Below are 17104 nucleotides of genomic sequence, written 5' to 3' on the forward strand. Positions count from 1 at the left end.
TTTGCATGTGGCCAATGAGGAGTGGGAAAGGAGGAAGGAAATAAATTGATCAGGAAATGTCCTGACCAATTTCCCTCACTACATAATGTGAGATCCTAGCATAAGAAGCCAATTCAATTTCAGAGACAGTAACAAATCCTATAGCCGGTGCTTCATTGTGGTAAAGAGGCAGCCATGGGTTCTCTAAGGCAATAGTATGCAGTATAAGGCTTGGAGGTTGTACCAAACTAGAAAGATTTAGAATATGGTCTTGCCAAGAGGCAGAGTCTGTTTCCTAAGGACCAATCAGGTTGACTATTAAGAGACTTATTACTAGAAAGTTGACCACCTGGTAACATATTTTACTGACCATTACCACTTAGGAAAAAAATAAAAATCTGAATGACTTTCAGTTCTGTGTAGCCTCTTCTGATTCTGAAATGATGGTGAGAAAGTAACAAGAAAGATGGCAGAAGGTACTAAAATTACACAGTTTCTTAGACCATCTGTACACTATAACTTGACTGTTGGTACTCTAAATTCGAGTTTCTTGTCCAATGATTAGAGAAGACATATTGCTGGAGAAGCTGAGTCATAATAACCTTGATATTCTTGCTATAAGTGAGACAAGAAGAAAGTTGCCATTAAATGGAAGGATGACTTAAAGGTATTTATTCCTTAGAGAGCCAAAGAAGCTGATGAAATAGGTTTTATTGTATGCCCAAAGCCAACAAGAAATATTATTTCATGGGATATTTGACCATTGCTCATTGTAGCATCAATGGTAAGTCTTGGCAAGAAATGCCATCATGGAAATAATTACAGCTTATGCATCCTCATCAGTTGCTAAAGATGGAAATAGCAGAGAAATTCTATAAAGAACTTACTATGGCCCCTCACATCAAAACTGTCAAATACTCTGAAACATGGTGCCTTCGATGCAAGGATGAGAAAAAGTAGAAGATGGGGAGAAATATATGAGACAGCACAATTCAGAAAAAAAGAATGAGGGTGGTCAAAGACATAGATTATACAAAAGCCTCATAATTCTATATCATGAACCCTTTCTTCAAATAAGGAACTAAGAGACGCTGGACATGGTGAGCACCCAAAAATACTATAAGGGACAAAATGGATTTTTTAATATATATGTATACATAAAATCCCTTACCTTTTATCTTAAGAATTAGTACTAAATATTTGTTCCAAGGCAAAAGAATAGTAATGGCTAGACAATTGGGATTGAGTGATAGTTAATTGAGTGACAGTTAATAGCAATATTGAATGATGATCAACTGTGAATGGCTTAGCTATTCTCAGCAATGCAATGATCCAAGACAATTCCAAAGATCTCATGATAAAAAATGCTATCCTTCTCTAGAGAAAGAACTGATAGAATATGAATATAAATTGAAGTATACTATTTGTCACTTTATTTTATGTGTGGTTTTTTTATCTGTGTTTTCTTTCATAACTAACATGGAAATATCTTTTGCAAGGCTACACATGTATAATCTATGTCAAATTGCTTGTCATTGATGGGGAAGGGAGGGAGAGAATTTGGAACTCATAATTTTAAAAAATGTTCAAATTGTTTTTACATGTAATTGGAAAAAATAAAATATTATTTAAACTAGGAGAAAAAAGAAACTAAGGATGTGTCCATCATTTGTGGAAATGGCACCTAAATTCAATGAGAATAGTATTAAATATGAAATTGAATATGAAATGATATGGACACTTTGAAAGAAACTTGACATTTGCATGAACTGGTTCAGTGTGAAATAAGCAGAACCAGAAGAATGATATATGAAATAATGACAACATTGTAAAGAAAAACAACTATGAAAGATGTGAGAATTCTAATCACTCCAATGACTAATCCTAAATCCAGAGGACTGATGCTGAAGAATGCTACCCACTTCCTAAAAGAAAGCTAATGAAGTCATTCAGTAGAAAGAGACATACATTTTTGGGTATGACTGATGTGGGAATTTATTTTGCATGACTATGCATATGTTGCAAAGGCTTTGTTTTTTCTTGTTTCCAATTGGGAGAGAGGAACCAGGAGAAGAGAAAATAAATGGTTAACTTGAAAAAATAACTACTCACATTTATGCCTACTCTTCCTTCTATACAAAATCTTTACAAAGGTCATGTTGACACAAATTAAGGGCATCTTTAATGAGGGTATTAGGAGGGAATGAGAAGACTTTCATAACAAATGTTATTCAACAATGCACCAAGTCCTTATAATTTCACAATTACTAAATGATGGTGAGAAATCTAAGATCCCATTGTGCTTACGTAGATTACAGAAAAGGCTTAAGTAGACTTAGCAGAACACCTTCAAGGCTTTTACAATCAGATGTCTCTCATCCATACATCAAAATTATTCAAAATTCTTTGGAAGATATAACAGAAATAGCCCTGTTCAAAGAGACTGATATTAAACATCAGAAGAGGTATAAAACAAGGAAACGTATGCATATAAAAGGCAGTAGCCACTGCAATGCAGGAGAGATCCAGTGCAGAATCTAGGTTGAGAAGTCTTTCCCTATGGACGATGAGGTCCTCCAGATACTCTTGTTTGTGCCCGTCATTGTATTGATTACATCAAAGCCCAGCACACTGCAGAACTTCCTAAAAGAAATCTATAATCACTCAAAGGTGTTTGATCTGCCCCTCTACACAGGAAAGATCAAGAAGTTGAACAATTTGTGTTGCCCAGGTTTCAACATTCATTTGAATGGATGCCCTGTAAAAGCTTGTCCATATATATAAAGGACAGAAAGCCTAAGGAAAATATGTTGGGCCCAGAGTTGAATAGGAGTAAGAGAACGAGCTGTCTTGTCTTCAGGAAATTACAAGATTTTGTTACTGACCCTGTTTCCCATGAAAGCAAAGGGTCAGTTAAAAAATATTAACCTTATCCTGGGGTTGCTATATGGGGAAGAAACAAGGAATATAACTATTTCTAAAGAATTAAGAATGAATATTGCATTGAGGGCAATAAAGGAGCATGGTGCATGAGCCAATTGTAACATATAACTAATAAGAAACTGAAGAATAGGAACAAAAGACAGCATTCCCCCCAGAAATTATGTAATAGGAGGAGAAGAAAATATGGTCAAGTAGCACGAATGAGGGCTCACACATGGACTGCCAGCACATTCTACCAGCATTCCCATGATATCAGGAGGAAATAAGACCACCTAAACATTTAAGTAGAAAATAGCTGAGGATATTAGGAAATAGATCATAAACCTGGCACAGAAACACAGAAGACTGGAGACTGTGAATTTCCAGACATATGCAGGAGCTCTCTCTCTGCCAAATACAAAGAGACACATCCTTCCTTGACTAGCCTTAATGAGAATTTGGTTCCTCAATAGGTGGAAGAAGCAACAAGGAGAATTATTATTTGAGACCTGAATCTCATCAACAAAGAACACGGGTTGCCAGAGTAGAAATTATAGTCATCCTGGAAGGAAGTGACCACTACATCTTAGAAAATGTTTTAAACATGGAGGACAGGCATAATCTAAATCATACCTCAGATTTGGGGCAAATAGATTTCAGAGAGCCTATGGTAAGATTAGGTAGAAGCCCATTATCTAAAATTTTATAAGGGCATTTAGTGAAAGAAGGATAAGAAATTCTCAAGAATGAAGTTCTAGGGGGCAGCTGGGTAGCTCAGTGGATTGAGAACCAGGCCTAGAGATGGGAGGTCCTAGGTTCAAATCCGGCCTCAGCCACTTCCTAGCTGTGTGACCCTGGGCAAGTCACTTGACCCCCACTGCCTAGTCCTTACCACTCTTCTGCCTTGGAGCCAATACACGGTATTGATCCCAAGACGGAAGGTAAGGGTTTAAAAAAAAAATGAAGTTCTAATAATGAATGAATGAAATACTCCAGTGAAGAAGAAATTGTCTAAAGAGATTGATGTGGCTACATAGGCAGCTCAACAACCAACTTAGATTTTTTTTAAAAGAAGTGAATAGATAATAGAAACAAAGGTAGTTAAGAGTGTAGAGTACAAAAGTTTAGGATGGTCATGCAAGACTAGTGCCAAGAACATTGAAATTCAAAAAGCTGAGATTGGTGAGGAATAACAAAAGCAAAAAAAGGGGGAGAGGCTTTCTTACCTATATCAGGAGCAAGAGGAAAATAAAGAGATAGAATCACGACATAAAGTGGATAAGAAGGACAGGAAAAAAGGAAGGAAGGACTGCTCAACTCTTACTCTGCTTCACTGTTTCTCTACAAACTATCTTTCAAAAATGAGAAAACAGAAATTGTTAACAGGCTGTTGAAATCCAGGATAAATGAAAAGACAGGAAGAGAACTCTTACTTGCCCTCAATAAATTTAAGTCACCAACCTTGGTGGGGAGAATGACCCAAGATATTGAAAAAAAATCAGTAAATCTCACTGCTAAGACACCATTAATAATTTTTTTAAGTCAAAGAAAATGGGAGATATCACAGGATTTAAGATAGACCAGTGTTTTACACATTTTTCAAAAAAGGTCAGTAATCTCTAAATTATAGCCCTATAGTTTACTTTCAATTTCTGACACAATTCCTGAACATATGATTAAAGGGATTAAAGTCTGGAAGAATTTAGAAAGTAACCCCCAAAAGTTCATATGGGTTTCATCAAGAAAAGGTCATTAAAAACTGTGGCATGTTAGATCATTATCATCTCTCTAGAGGGTTACCAGATGGGTAGATAGATCAAGAACATTCCATAGACACAGTATACCCAGATTATAGCAAAGCATTGGACATTTTCTCATCCTATCTTTGTGGATAAATCTCTGTTGAACTAAACTTAATGAAGGCTAGATAATAAAAGAGTCAAATGAGTTTAAAACTGGTTGACAGACTGGACCCAAGTAATAGTCATTAGCAAATCAATGTCAATTTGGAATAGTCTCTACTATGGCTCCTCATCGGGGATATGTTCGTTATTTAGATGATGGCATATGTGATATGCTTATCTGATCTGCAGATGACAGGACACTGAGAGGAATAGGTAATAAGTTGTGTGACAGAATCCAGTGGGGGAAATGCATGTGACAGGTTAAAATGATAAGTTGATCTAATAGTACAAAATCTACTAGAGAGAAAAGTAAACTACCACAATTGGGTTCAAAAAATCAACTTTACAAGTACAGGATAGGAGATAAGTGGCTAGATAATAGTTAATGTGAAAAGACCTAAGAGAATCAGTGGACTAAAAATTCAGTGTGAAGCAAATCTATTAACATCCAATCCAATCCAACAAACTTTTAATAAATGCCAACAATGTGTAAAGGACTAGACATGGTGCCAGGATGATAAAGAAAGACAAAATATTAAAAAATAGTTTCTTCCTTCAAGGGACTTACATTGTACTGCAGGATATCACACATAAACAAATTAATATTTCTATATATGTGTATGATAATTTCAGGAAGAGAGCTTTAATAACTAAAGGTATCAAAAAAAGGCTACATGTAGAAGGCATCATAAGATAAACCCTAAAAGCAGCCACAGTTTCTGAGAAAGAAAAGCGAGGCGGGAGGGTAGCCTAAAGGAGAAATTACATGAAATTGAAGTTGAAAAGGTTTTGTATGAATAAATATAAGAAGAGATTTGTTTTCTTTTTAAACCTTGTTTAAAATATCTCTGATAAATGTCCAATATCAAAGATATACATAGAAATAAATAACCAAAAGCCATTCTACAATGGATAAATCATCAATTGATTTGAAAAACAGTTCACAAAGATTTGCCAAAAATGCTATATACCTCATGTTAATTAAAACACCAGAAGTTCCATTTATAGAATATTGAGCAGTTTGTGTAAAGAGAGGAAGATGAAAGAAGTCAGAATTTGAACGGGAAGAATGAAGAAAAAAAGTAAAAGTGAAGTTGAGCTAAGAAGTAAACTGGAATGAGAAAGCACTGCGCTAAGTACTAACTAGTCTGTTTCTGTGTCCCTGTATATATGTACTAACGAGTCTGTTTTTGTGTCCCAGTATATCATTTGCAAAGCGCGCATGCGTGGTAGTCTACAGCCTAGGGAGAGGCTAAGTAGGGCCGAACCTGCCTCCACTAGGGGGAGCACTTTGATTGGGCAGCTTTTAACGCCAACTGCCCAGACCAAGGATAGAGGAATCCCCTTCCGCTTCCAGAAGAGGGAGTGGCCATGGATCTGAGAAATCCACGAGGCGCACTCCTGCAGGGTCACATTCTAAGGAAAATTCACAACGTTCCAGATCCAAGTCAAGGTCCAGGTTTTAGTCTAGATCGAGATCCAGAAGAAGTTCCCGAAGGCATTACACTAGATCACATTCTCCCTCCGGCTCTCACAATCGAGAGTTCCGAAGGCGGCATAGCCACAGTCCACTCTCCAATGGCTAACCGCAGGCGTCACGTGGGGAATCGGGCTAATCCTGATCCCAACTGTTGTCTCGGGGTGTTTGGACTGAGTCTGTACACCACAGAGAGGGACCTCAGAGAACTATTTTCCAAATATGGCCCAATTGCAGATGTGTCCATTGTGTATGACCAGCAGTCACGGCTTTCTCGGGGGTTTGCCTTTGTCTACTTTAAGAATGTGGCTGATGCCAAGGAAGCTAAGGAGCGGGCCAATGGAATGAAGCTGGACGGTCGGAGGATCAGAGTGGATTTTTCTATAACAAAAAGACCCCACACCCCAACTCCTGGAATCTACATGGGAAAATCCCGTAAGAGAGAGAACTGAGCTCTGATTACAGATGGAAGCATAATTTTTTCACTTTCTTGCTTGCCTTTTCACGACATGGCTAATATGGAAATATGTTTTGCATGATTTCACATGTATAATTGATATCACATTGCTTGTCCTCTCAATGGGCTGTAGGAGGCAGAGGGGTAGAGAATGTAGATCTCAAAAATAATTTTTTAAATAAATGTTAAAAATAAATAAGTAACAAATGTAGGGGAAAATTAAAAGAAAAAAAAATTTAAAGACTTCCAAAGTATTGAAAACCATATGAAAGAATATTTCAAATCATTAATAAAAAGGAAAATGCAAATCAAAACAACCCTAAAGTTTCTTCTCACCCCCCAAAAAACTGGTAAATTATGGCAATTATTAGAGTTATTTGGAATTTGGGTAAATTGGTAAGTTTTTGCATAGGAAAGTCTTCAGCTAGAAATAAGAGGTTTTGAAGAGTTACTTTAAGAAAGCCCCTGGAATTTTCAGAAAGATTCCTTAAAAGAATTTCCAATGAGGCTGCTGGGAATGTGGAAGTTAATTGCTCTCTCTCTCTCTTGGGTTAGTCCTCTCAAGAGTAAGGAGGTGAAACATTTTCCTCGGTGAGTTTGAGGAAAATTTGAAGGCAGTTGGTCTGGAAAAATTTTGTGTGAGCAGAGAAGGATATGGAAAGAGAATAACTGGAAAACTCAGGTTATTTCCCCTGGCCTGACCAGTAGGGGCAGGAGAGAGTAACATCTCAGTGAGGCCTGTAGTGAAAATCTAAACTGTCAGTTTTTGAGCTTGGAGGCTGGAGTGAAGAGACTGAAACCCTGATTTAAATTGTAGATAAAATATAAAAATACTTATAATTAGATTAGATTATTTAGATAGGGAATTTCTATTTAGACAGAATAAGGAGGATTAGTGTAGGCCTGATTTCCCAGGAAGAAACAACTTGCAAAGTTTTCAGTTGGGATTGGGATTAGTTAGAAGCTTTAGTATAGGGATAAAATATATAAAATACTTTACTTTTTACTTTTTCTTTCTCTACAGTCTTCTAGTCAATCAAATAAGATTCTTTTCTATATATCCAGTCTCTAGTTGATTTTTCAACTACCAAAGCTCAGTCAACTTTTCAACAGTCAACTGAAGAGATCATCTCAGCCACAGTTTTTTCTTTAACCACTATAAGTAGTGGAAATTTACAATATCCAAACAAATATTTAAGGTCAATATATAAATTAGTTTTTCATATCTATACAATTTAAGCAGGAGTTTCCTTCTACTGTTTAGACAAGAGCCATCTTTACCAACTGTCAGTTACAGACCATCTCAAATCCTTGAGCCTGACCACCACCACTATAACTAGATATCAATCCAATTACTAATCAATTATTTGGGATATATTTGGGATCACAAAGCCCAAATATATCCCAAATAACAGAATGAACAAAGACAGGCACACTAATACATTATTGGTAGGTGTGTTAAATGGTCTAACCATCTTGAAAATATATTTGGAATTATGCAAAATGGCTAACAATGTTTGTACCCTTTGAAGCAGAGGTTCCACAGTTAGACATACACCTTTGTGGAGGTCAATAACAAAAAAGAAAGGCTTTATATATAAACCAAAACATTCATAGTAACACTTTTTGAGATGTCAAAAAACTAGAACCAAAGAAGATGCCCATCAATTGTTGCTCAGCATTTTTACTTATATCCAACCCTTTGTGACCCTGTTTGGGATTTTCTTGGAAAAGATATTGGAGTGGTTTGCTATTTCCTTTTCTAGCTCATTTCACATTTGAGAAAACTGGGGCAAACAGCAGGGTTAAGTGACTTGGGCCACATTGGAATTCAGAAGATGTGTCTTCCTGACTCCCAGGCCTGGGCTGTATCCACAGCAACCACCTAGCTGCCACTAGTTGATTGGGGAATGGCTAAACAAACTGTGACTCATTAATGAAGTAGAATATAACTGTGATACAATGAACAATGACAATAATGCCTAAAGAACGTCATGGAACGTCTTAGATGAACTAATGCAAAGTGAAGTAAGCAGAACCAGAAAAGCAATACACACAATAGCTGCAACACCATAAATGCAAGGAGCAACAGCAACAACAACATCACAACAAAAGATATGAAAATAAATGGTATGAAATGACAACCCAAGCTTGGACCCAAAGAAGAGATAGGAAAGAGTGCCTCTGCCTGCTTCTGCGACGAGGGATCATAGCTATGGAATACTGCATATAACATCAGACTTTTTTTTCTATAAGTTAATCAGTTTGACAACTTTTTTGGCTAGATTTCTTTATCATAAAGAATGGTTCTCAAGGGTGGAGAGGGGATGATTAGGGCTATGCAGGTGATTAAAAAATATATCTAACTTTTTTTCTTGAAAGAAAGTATAGAGGAAGAGGTAGAATATAAAATTCAGGGAATAATAAATAGAAGTACGAGGAATAATATGAATGAAATAAGCCTGCAAAGGTAACCTAGTGCGAGATTGGAAAGGGCTTTAACTATCGAATTGAGAAATTTGTATTTTATTCTAGAAGCAATAGGCAGCATTAGATTTTTAAATAGGGGAATGATCTGGTCACAGAAACATAATGTGGTCAAGTTGAAAGAAAACAGGCCCAGGAGTCAGCTGGAACACAAAATCTGGGTTCAAGTCCCACCCCCAACAGCTATTGGCTGTGTAGTCCCGAGCAAGTCACTCAACCTCTGAGTGTAAACCTAAGCTGCAGAGTAGGTGTCAATCTGCGTTGGTAGAAGAAATTTCCTCACTGGTTGCTTCCTACACTAATGAAATCAAAGGTCTTCTGGGCACAGAAAAATGAACAAGGAGGAGTGCTCCCCAAGGAGGCTACCCAGGCCACAACTTCCTCCAGAGTAAAGATTGTTTCATTCTGTGGTCTTTATGCCCCCAGCTTCTAGTATGGTGCCTGGTATATAGTAGATGAATAATAAATGGTTGGTGATCAATTGACTGATTGATTAATTGGTTTGTTAAAAGCCTGGTGAATAGTCCTTTGGTGGATCATTTGAAAAAATTGAGGCTGATCCCTCTGGAGCAAAAAGGACTTAGACAAGGATATAAGAGCTGCCTTCAAATATTCAAAAGCTGTTATGAAGAAACCAGACTAAATTTGTTAGTTTTGGCTGCAGAAGGCAGAAATAGGAACAGTAAAGGGAAGTTACAGAAAACTAGATTTAGGCTTGAGCTAAGAAAGTTATCCAAAAGTGGAATGAGATGCCTAAGGGAGGAGGGTGGGAAATGGCTGGTTCCCCTTCACTGCGGGGGGGTGGGGGTGGGGGGGAGCAGAGGTTGGGTATGTTGTAGGAAAAAAAATTCTTCCTTTCTCACCTTATCCATTCCATTGGCAGTGCCTTCCAACAAAGGAAGGGAGCTTCCTATATATTGCCCTGAGGTTTGATCTCCCAGTTTGTTAAGACCTACAGACCTCCCTTTTCTTTTTCTTTTTTTTTTAGAACCCTTACCTTCCATCTTGGGATCAATACTTTGTACTGTGTATTGGTTCCAAGGCAGAAGAGTGGTAAGGGCTAGGCAATCGGGGTTAAGTGCCTTGCCCAGGGCCACACAGCTGGGAAGTGTCTGAGGCCACATTTGAACCCAGGACCCCCCATCTCTTAGGCCAGGCTCTCCATCCACTGAGCTATCCAGCTGCCCCCTCAGACCTCCCTTTTCTGAAGGCTCAGATGGTGGTTCAGCCAGCCCTGGCACCCCCAGTACACTGCTGAACTGCTGTTGCCCAAAGTCATAAGATTTTTTTGTTTGTTTATGTTTGAAAAGCTCAGAATAAAGAGGAACATGCACTGGACACCCCCCAAAAATTTAGTAAGTTTCTGATTAGTAGTTTAGTAAGTTCCTAGTCTAGTTTAATAAATTTAGCTAAAGTTTCATAAGTTCCTAGTCCAGATCATTTCATGAAGTACCCAGGTCATAGTCATGTCACTGATGGCTCTCTACAGATTTTTCCACCTCTTTGCCAGCAGCTATGTACCCAAGGGAGTCCTCCCCCGTGCTCCCTTCCCTCTCTATTATGTGTGATCTTATTCTATTTGGGTTTTTTAATTTTTATTTTTAAATATCTTTCCATATTTCCATGATTCATTTTCTTTCCCTCCCCTTTCCCAGAGCCAACAAGCAATTCCATTGGGTTGTACAAAGGTACAAAAATACCTATTTCCATATTATTCATTTTTGCCATAGAGAGATCTTTTAAAGCCTAAACCCAAGATCACCTATATACGTGTGATAAGTGATGTTCTTTTGCATTTCTGCTCCCATATTTTTTCTCTCAATGTGGTTAGCCTTCTTTCCCATGAGTCCTTCAGGAGCATCCTGGCTGGTTCCTATTTGAAAGCAAGCTTCGTGAGTGTATGGACTTTTCTTTTTTGGCTTCTATTTTTATCCTCAACACTTAGCACAGTTCCTGGTACAAAGTAAGTACTTAAATGTTCTGTTTTCGACTACAGCTTGGCCTCGATGGCTGTGAGATCCATTGCAAGTCTGAGATCCTGCCATTAGGGAAGCCTCAGAAGAGGTAGCTCCAAGAACAGTGTGGTCCAGAGTAGGACAACAGAAGATTAGAGACGAAACACTGATGTAGGGAAGTAGTCTGTCCTATGGCAGGTCCAGTTACTGGGGAAGCCCAACCCTAGCCATCTAGCCTTTGTGGATCTCAGAGGTTTTCCAATAGTAAGACGTTATCTTCCTGGCCCAGGACAATTATTTCAAGATATCATTCCATTCTTCCATTGACTCGGGCTGGCTTGAGAAACACCGCTCCAATGGATCTGTGGGACAACCATATTTGCTACCTCGAGCCCAGTGACCCAAACCGAACACAACTTTTGCCTGTGCCTTTTTCCAATCCTCCCATCTCAAGATTGATGATTGCAGGTTCCCAGGGACTTGGTATGACTTAAGGGTGTTCTGTTTCCTCCAAAACAGTTCCACCACCAGACAATCTCAGCGCCTTCCACGAGGCCCCAGCCATACTGTGAATGTGTTCACTGGCGGTGATAACATATTAACCTATTATTATTACCATGCTGAAAGCTATTAAAACATTTTTCTACAGTGAGCTCCTCTTGATGGAGATATTCAAGAAGAGGCTGTATGACCCTTGTATGGTAGAAGTGATTCCCGATTAAGCACAGGTTACAGCAGATAACCTCTGAGATTCTCTAAAAGTCAGCAATTGTCTCAGAGACTATTCTGTAGATCTCAATTACTTAATTCCCCAGAAGAGAAAATTATTTTAAAAATTTTAGGTAAACTAACTCTTTAATAATAAATGCTACAATTTTGTCAGTAATCAAGAATGTCAGGCAAAAGGAGTGCAATGAAATCACAAAACTTTGAAGCACTGAAATACTTAGCCAAAAAAGACATATCACTCTGATGAATTCTTTTAAGATTCCCAAGCCTCACACAAAAAGACAAAAACAAAGACATTTTCCCAATTCTAGACAAGGGCCCCGGGGAAACAGGATTTCAGACAGGTAAATCTTAAAAGAGGATACAAGGGTGAACAGTCTAGAATGTAATGTACTCTCAGAAGGGCAACCTGGGGGAAGACAGTGAAGTTTTAGCCAGTCAGGACTCCTGAGAGGGTCAGAGCTGAAAAAGGTACCAAATAAGGCCACAGAAACAAACTTCACCTAGGATAACATTTAGAGATGAAAGGCACTTTTAGAGGTAAACAAGTCCAACCCCTTCTTTTTATGGACAAGGAAACTCAGGATAGAAAGGCAAGGTGACCTGCCCAGAGTTATACAGCCAGTGTCTGAAGCATGATTTGAACACAAGTCTTTCTGAACACTAAGTCCAACACTCTCTCCATCATAACCTTCTCTACCAGTCTTGCTGAGGATTGGCTGATCCTATGGTCTGCACCCATGGCATATATCCTGCCATGGTCTGGGACCCCAAAAAGGGTCCAAAGGAGTTGTCCTACGTCTCCCTGCATGCTGGGGAAGCACCAAGGAAGTGAAAGTAGAGAAAGCAGACTGTTAAGAATTATCCAGCCCTAGTCCCAGTACTGCATTGAGAGACCTAATAAAACATAATTACATAGATTTCCCTAGATGGCCTTTATTTCTATATCACATTGAGAAGAGTATTGATTTTTTCAAACAAGACCTCTGTTCTCTTATTCTAACTTTCATCATCTGAATCTAGCAAAAAAAAATCCTTTTCGCTTTCTTTTCTCCTATCCTTTCCTGTCTCCTCTCTCCTCTTCCTTTTTCTCCTGCCTTCTTTCACATTTCCTTTCCTTCTCTCCTCTCACTTCTTTTTTCTCTTTTTCCTTCCCTTCTATTTTTCCTCTCCTTGGTTCATGACCTTTCTTCTCCTCTTTCATATCTTCTTTCTTATTTCATTCTCATACCTTTTCTCTCTTCCTTTCCTTCCTTCTATCCTTCTTTTCTCTCCTTTTTCTTTTCCTTTTCTTCTTCCCCTGCTTTCTCTTCTTCTTTTCCTTTTCCCTTCTCTCTTTCCCACTTTCCTTCTTTCTCCCTTTATTCCCTCCCTTTCCCACCTTTTCGGTATACTCAGTAGGCAAGATTCTTTGGATTCCAATGTCCCCAATGGAGGTGATATCTAGAGCCATCACAATTAAAATGGAGTTGCTATGACCCAGAAATAATAAACCCAATGCTTTTGGTTTGATGAGCAATAATGGGGAATTTAGTTCCAATTTGTCACATGAAGGTAAGAGTGATAATGTTAAGGATATCTATGATGGTGTTTGAGATGAAGTTTTAAGTTCCTTTATAGATGGCAGCAGCTAGATGGCACCATGGATAGAGTTCTGGGCCTGGAATTAGAAAAGACTAATCTTCATGAGTTCAAATCTGGCCTCAGACACTTAAGTAGCTGTATGACCTTGGGCTAGTCACTTAACCTTGTTTGCCTCAGTTTGTTTTCTCATCTGTAAAATGAGCTAATGAAGGAAGTGGCAAAGAACTCTAGTATTTTTGCCAAGAAAACCCCAAAATGGAGTCACAAAGAGTTAGACATGACTGAAACAATCAAACAATGAAATAATTCTTTGGGAGGTTATATGGACCAACAGCTGTCTTTCAGTGTTGTGTTCTTTCCATTTGGAAGGACCTCTCCTTTTCCTATCATTTCTTCAAGACCAGACCAAGTCCCATCTCCTCTATAAAGCCATCAATGACCACCTTACCCCATGGGGATTTCTTCTTCTTCTGAACCTCTATATAAGAACTTCATGTCATATTTCTCATTTAACATTTCCCAAATGCTGCCTTATATTGTTAACTATCTTTTCATTTGTGTGTCACTTGTCTCCTAAACTAGATTACAAAATTCCTGAGGTAAGAGCCCATGTCTTTATCTCTTATAGCTTTAAACATAGGGCAAGGCTCTTTAAAAGTGCTCTGTAAATCTTTACAGAGTAATTATATTGCCTCTGTATTAAGAGGGTCCTTTTCAGGTCCACTCTTCTAAGTTCTCAACTATCTGACTTGTGCCCCATCTAGATAGAATCCAGAAAGTCTAATATCTGGTATTCCCCTCACTTACCATCTGTCATCTCACAAGCACTTAGATTCACAAGGCTTCAAAACAGTTTCATTTACACAATGAAGTCAGAAAACACATCGGAGTCAACACAGCTAAATGGATCATGTTCTATATTCTTTATTCCCAGGCACTTGTACAGTTTCTATGACACATCTTACTACCCCTAGATGATATTCTAGAAAAATAGGTGGGTAGAAATTAAGATTTAGTCCTTTGTGTCAGTTCTTCACCAGTGTATTCTCATGTTACTTCCTGACTATATTCCCATTGCTTGTTTGACTCTGGCTCCCTTCTTTTCTTTCTTTCTTTTGCTGACATTGTCCTCATTCATTGCTAATTACTACTGAAACCTGTTCTATAATTTTTTTTCTCCTCTAGGGCTGCAGGCTTAGGTCTTTCTCTAACCCCAAGGATCATGGATTTAGACCACGTAGAGATTTTAGAGATCATCTAATCCAAACTTCTTGTTTTGTAGGTGAAAAAACAAGTGCCAGAGAAGTTGTGATTTTCCCAAGATCACATGGCTAATAAATGATGGGATATGAGCCCAGATGCTCTGATACAAAAATCCCTCAACCACAGAAGAGGCAGGGGTAGAGTTCTCTGTGGAAGTACCACCTCTGTTGGAATGGGCTGGTAGCCCTAGGCAGGGGGAGAAGAGAGCTTTAGCAGTTCCCACTGCAACTGATTGCAATTAGGTAAGCCCCAAGTAAGAGTGGACGGTGCTGAAACTCTGGGGCACTGAAAAACAGATGAACACATTGGTGTTTTATGAGCAACTAAGAGGTGGCTCAGTAGCTTCAGATGAACCTCTTGGGCTTTAGAATACAAATTTCCCACAAGCAAGAAAGTCTGTAAATAGGCATAGTTTTTCCTGCAAGGATGGAAAAAGTTGCATGAAAATTGATGAGTAGGGTCAGCTAGGTGACTTAGTGGATAGAAAGCCAGGCCTGGAGATGGGAGGTCCTGGGTGCAAATTTGACCTCAAGCACTTTTAAGCTGTGTGACCTTGGACAAGTCTAGCCCTTACTGCTCTTCTCTACCTAGGTACAGATACTTAGTATTGATTCTAAGACAGAAGGTAAGGATTTTTTTAAAGGGAAAACTGATGAGCAGCTCAGACTTTTAAACACACAAATAACATCCTTTCCTGTATTTCTTATTCCCAAGTACCTGGGACAGATGATGTGTACAATTTGGCAAAGAAACATGAAACTATACCAGGCCAAATATGGCTGATCACATGTTGCCATGGAATCCAACAAATCTCTAGGAGATAGCAATAGAGTCAAACACTGATGTGCCTATGTGACTTATCATCCCCATATGAAGATATAAATCAGATTTTATCCAAACCTAGAATCAAATTAGAAAAAGGCCTTTGAGCTTTCTAGAGAGAGAGGGATCTACAACAGTTCTGAACATTGGGGTACTTTTCAAAAGGTGAGTTCACAGGGCAGAGATATATAGGGGTTCAGGCCACTGATATTCCCTCCCCCTTTGAAAAAGGAAAATGAATCAAGTTTCCCACCTCCACCAAAATAAGCCTCATTACTCATTATTTGAAGTCAAAATCTATCTATCCTTAAATTTTAGAACACCCAATACAGTGTCTTGTATATGATAGAGCCTAAATAAATATAAAACTAAATTTACTAAAAAGCTCCCAAATCTACATTATTGGAGTTCCCAGTAGATTCCACCCAAGCATCTTCCAGCCTCTACTCCAGACAACCTAGTCTTATCATGCTTCTCCATATATACCTTCTCATTCCAAACTCTACACACCTGCTTTTCTTGATAGGTCACACTCCTACTCAGAAATATTCAATAGCTCCCTATTGCCTAGTGAATAAAATACAAATTTGCCTGACAATTAAAGCCCTCTACAATCTAACATCATCTCAAATCTCTGACTTTATCTCATACTATATTCCTTAATATCACTTTTTAAAATACCTCCTAGCATCTAAGACAGTTCTTTACCCACAGTAGGTATTTTATAACACTGAATGAATGAATGAATGAATGAATGAAATTTATAAGCCAAATTCCTCACTCTGTGTTCCAACACACTCCATACTTTTTTGTCTTGTCTCTTTGGCTTTGTTCACTCTTTTCCCTATGCCTGAGATGTCCTTAGTCTTCATCTGTTAATTTTCTAGTCATTCTTAAAGACTAACTCAATAGCATCTTCTCCATGAAGCTTTCCTTAATCTCTATGCCAGAAGTGATTCTTCACTTCAGTGAATACGTAGAGCATTTTGTTCATACTCCCTTTATGAACATAGATGATACTTTGTAAATTTGTGCATTCTACTTCTCAACCAGACAACAAGGCATTTGAGGCAGCAATCAAATCTTATTCTTATGGTTAACCTCCTCAGAAGATATCATGTCTTTCTCACATGTAGTACGTACCAACAGGCATTTGTTGAGTGAATGATGAGAGTAATTAAGATATTGAGGGATCTGTACTCTGTAGATGAGATAGCTACGCATGGTTTGAAGAGAAAGAGAATAGGGATGAGAGGGAGAAGTTGCTGAGGCAGATTTCAGCTCAATACAAGGTAGGGGCAAAATTTTTGTAACTATTCAAAGTTCCAATAAGTGAATGGATTTACTATCTTGATAAGGAATGAATTGCTCAACACCAAACTTTGAAGGATGTTTAAAGATCACTTTGGGAGGATCCTGGAGAGATGAATCCTGGGCTTATATGGGTCACACTAAAAAAAAAAAAAAGCAACTTCAAATCCCTTCCAACTTGGAGGTGCCATCATGCTTTTACACATGTAGTTCC

General features: G+C 38.3%; 2 protein-coding genes across 6 annotated transcripts in view; one reads left to right on the top strand and one right to left on the bottom strand.

Annotated features, from left to right (window-relative positions):
* MEGF11 (multiple EGF like domains 11) overlaps nucleotides 1-17104 on the bottom strand; it is a 489358-nt gene that overhangs the window by 278554 nt on the left and 193700 nt on the right. The gene's annotated exons all lie outside the window — the stretch shown is intronic.
* On the top strand, nucleotides 6149-7028 carry LOC103102207 (transformer-2 protein homolog beta-like). The gene has a single exon (XM_056808694.1). The coding sequence runs from the start codon at nucleotides 6177-6179 to the stop codon at nucleotides 6732-6734; it is 558 nt and encodes a 185-aa protein (XP_056664672.1). The 5' UTR covers nucleotides 6149-6176; the 3' UTR covers nucleotides 6735-7028.

The sequence above is a fragment of the Monodelphis domestica genome, chromosome 1 (assembly GCF_027887165.1).
Source record: "Monodelphis domestica isolate mMonDom1 chromosome 1, mMonDom1.pri, whole genome shotgun sequence".
NCBI lineage: Eukaryota > Metazoa > Chordata > Mammalia > Didelphimorphia > Didelphidae > Monodelphis > Monodelphis domestica.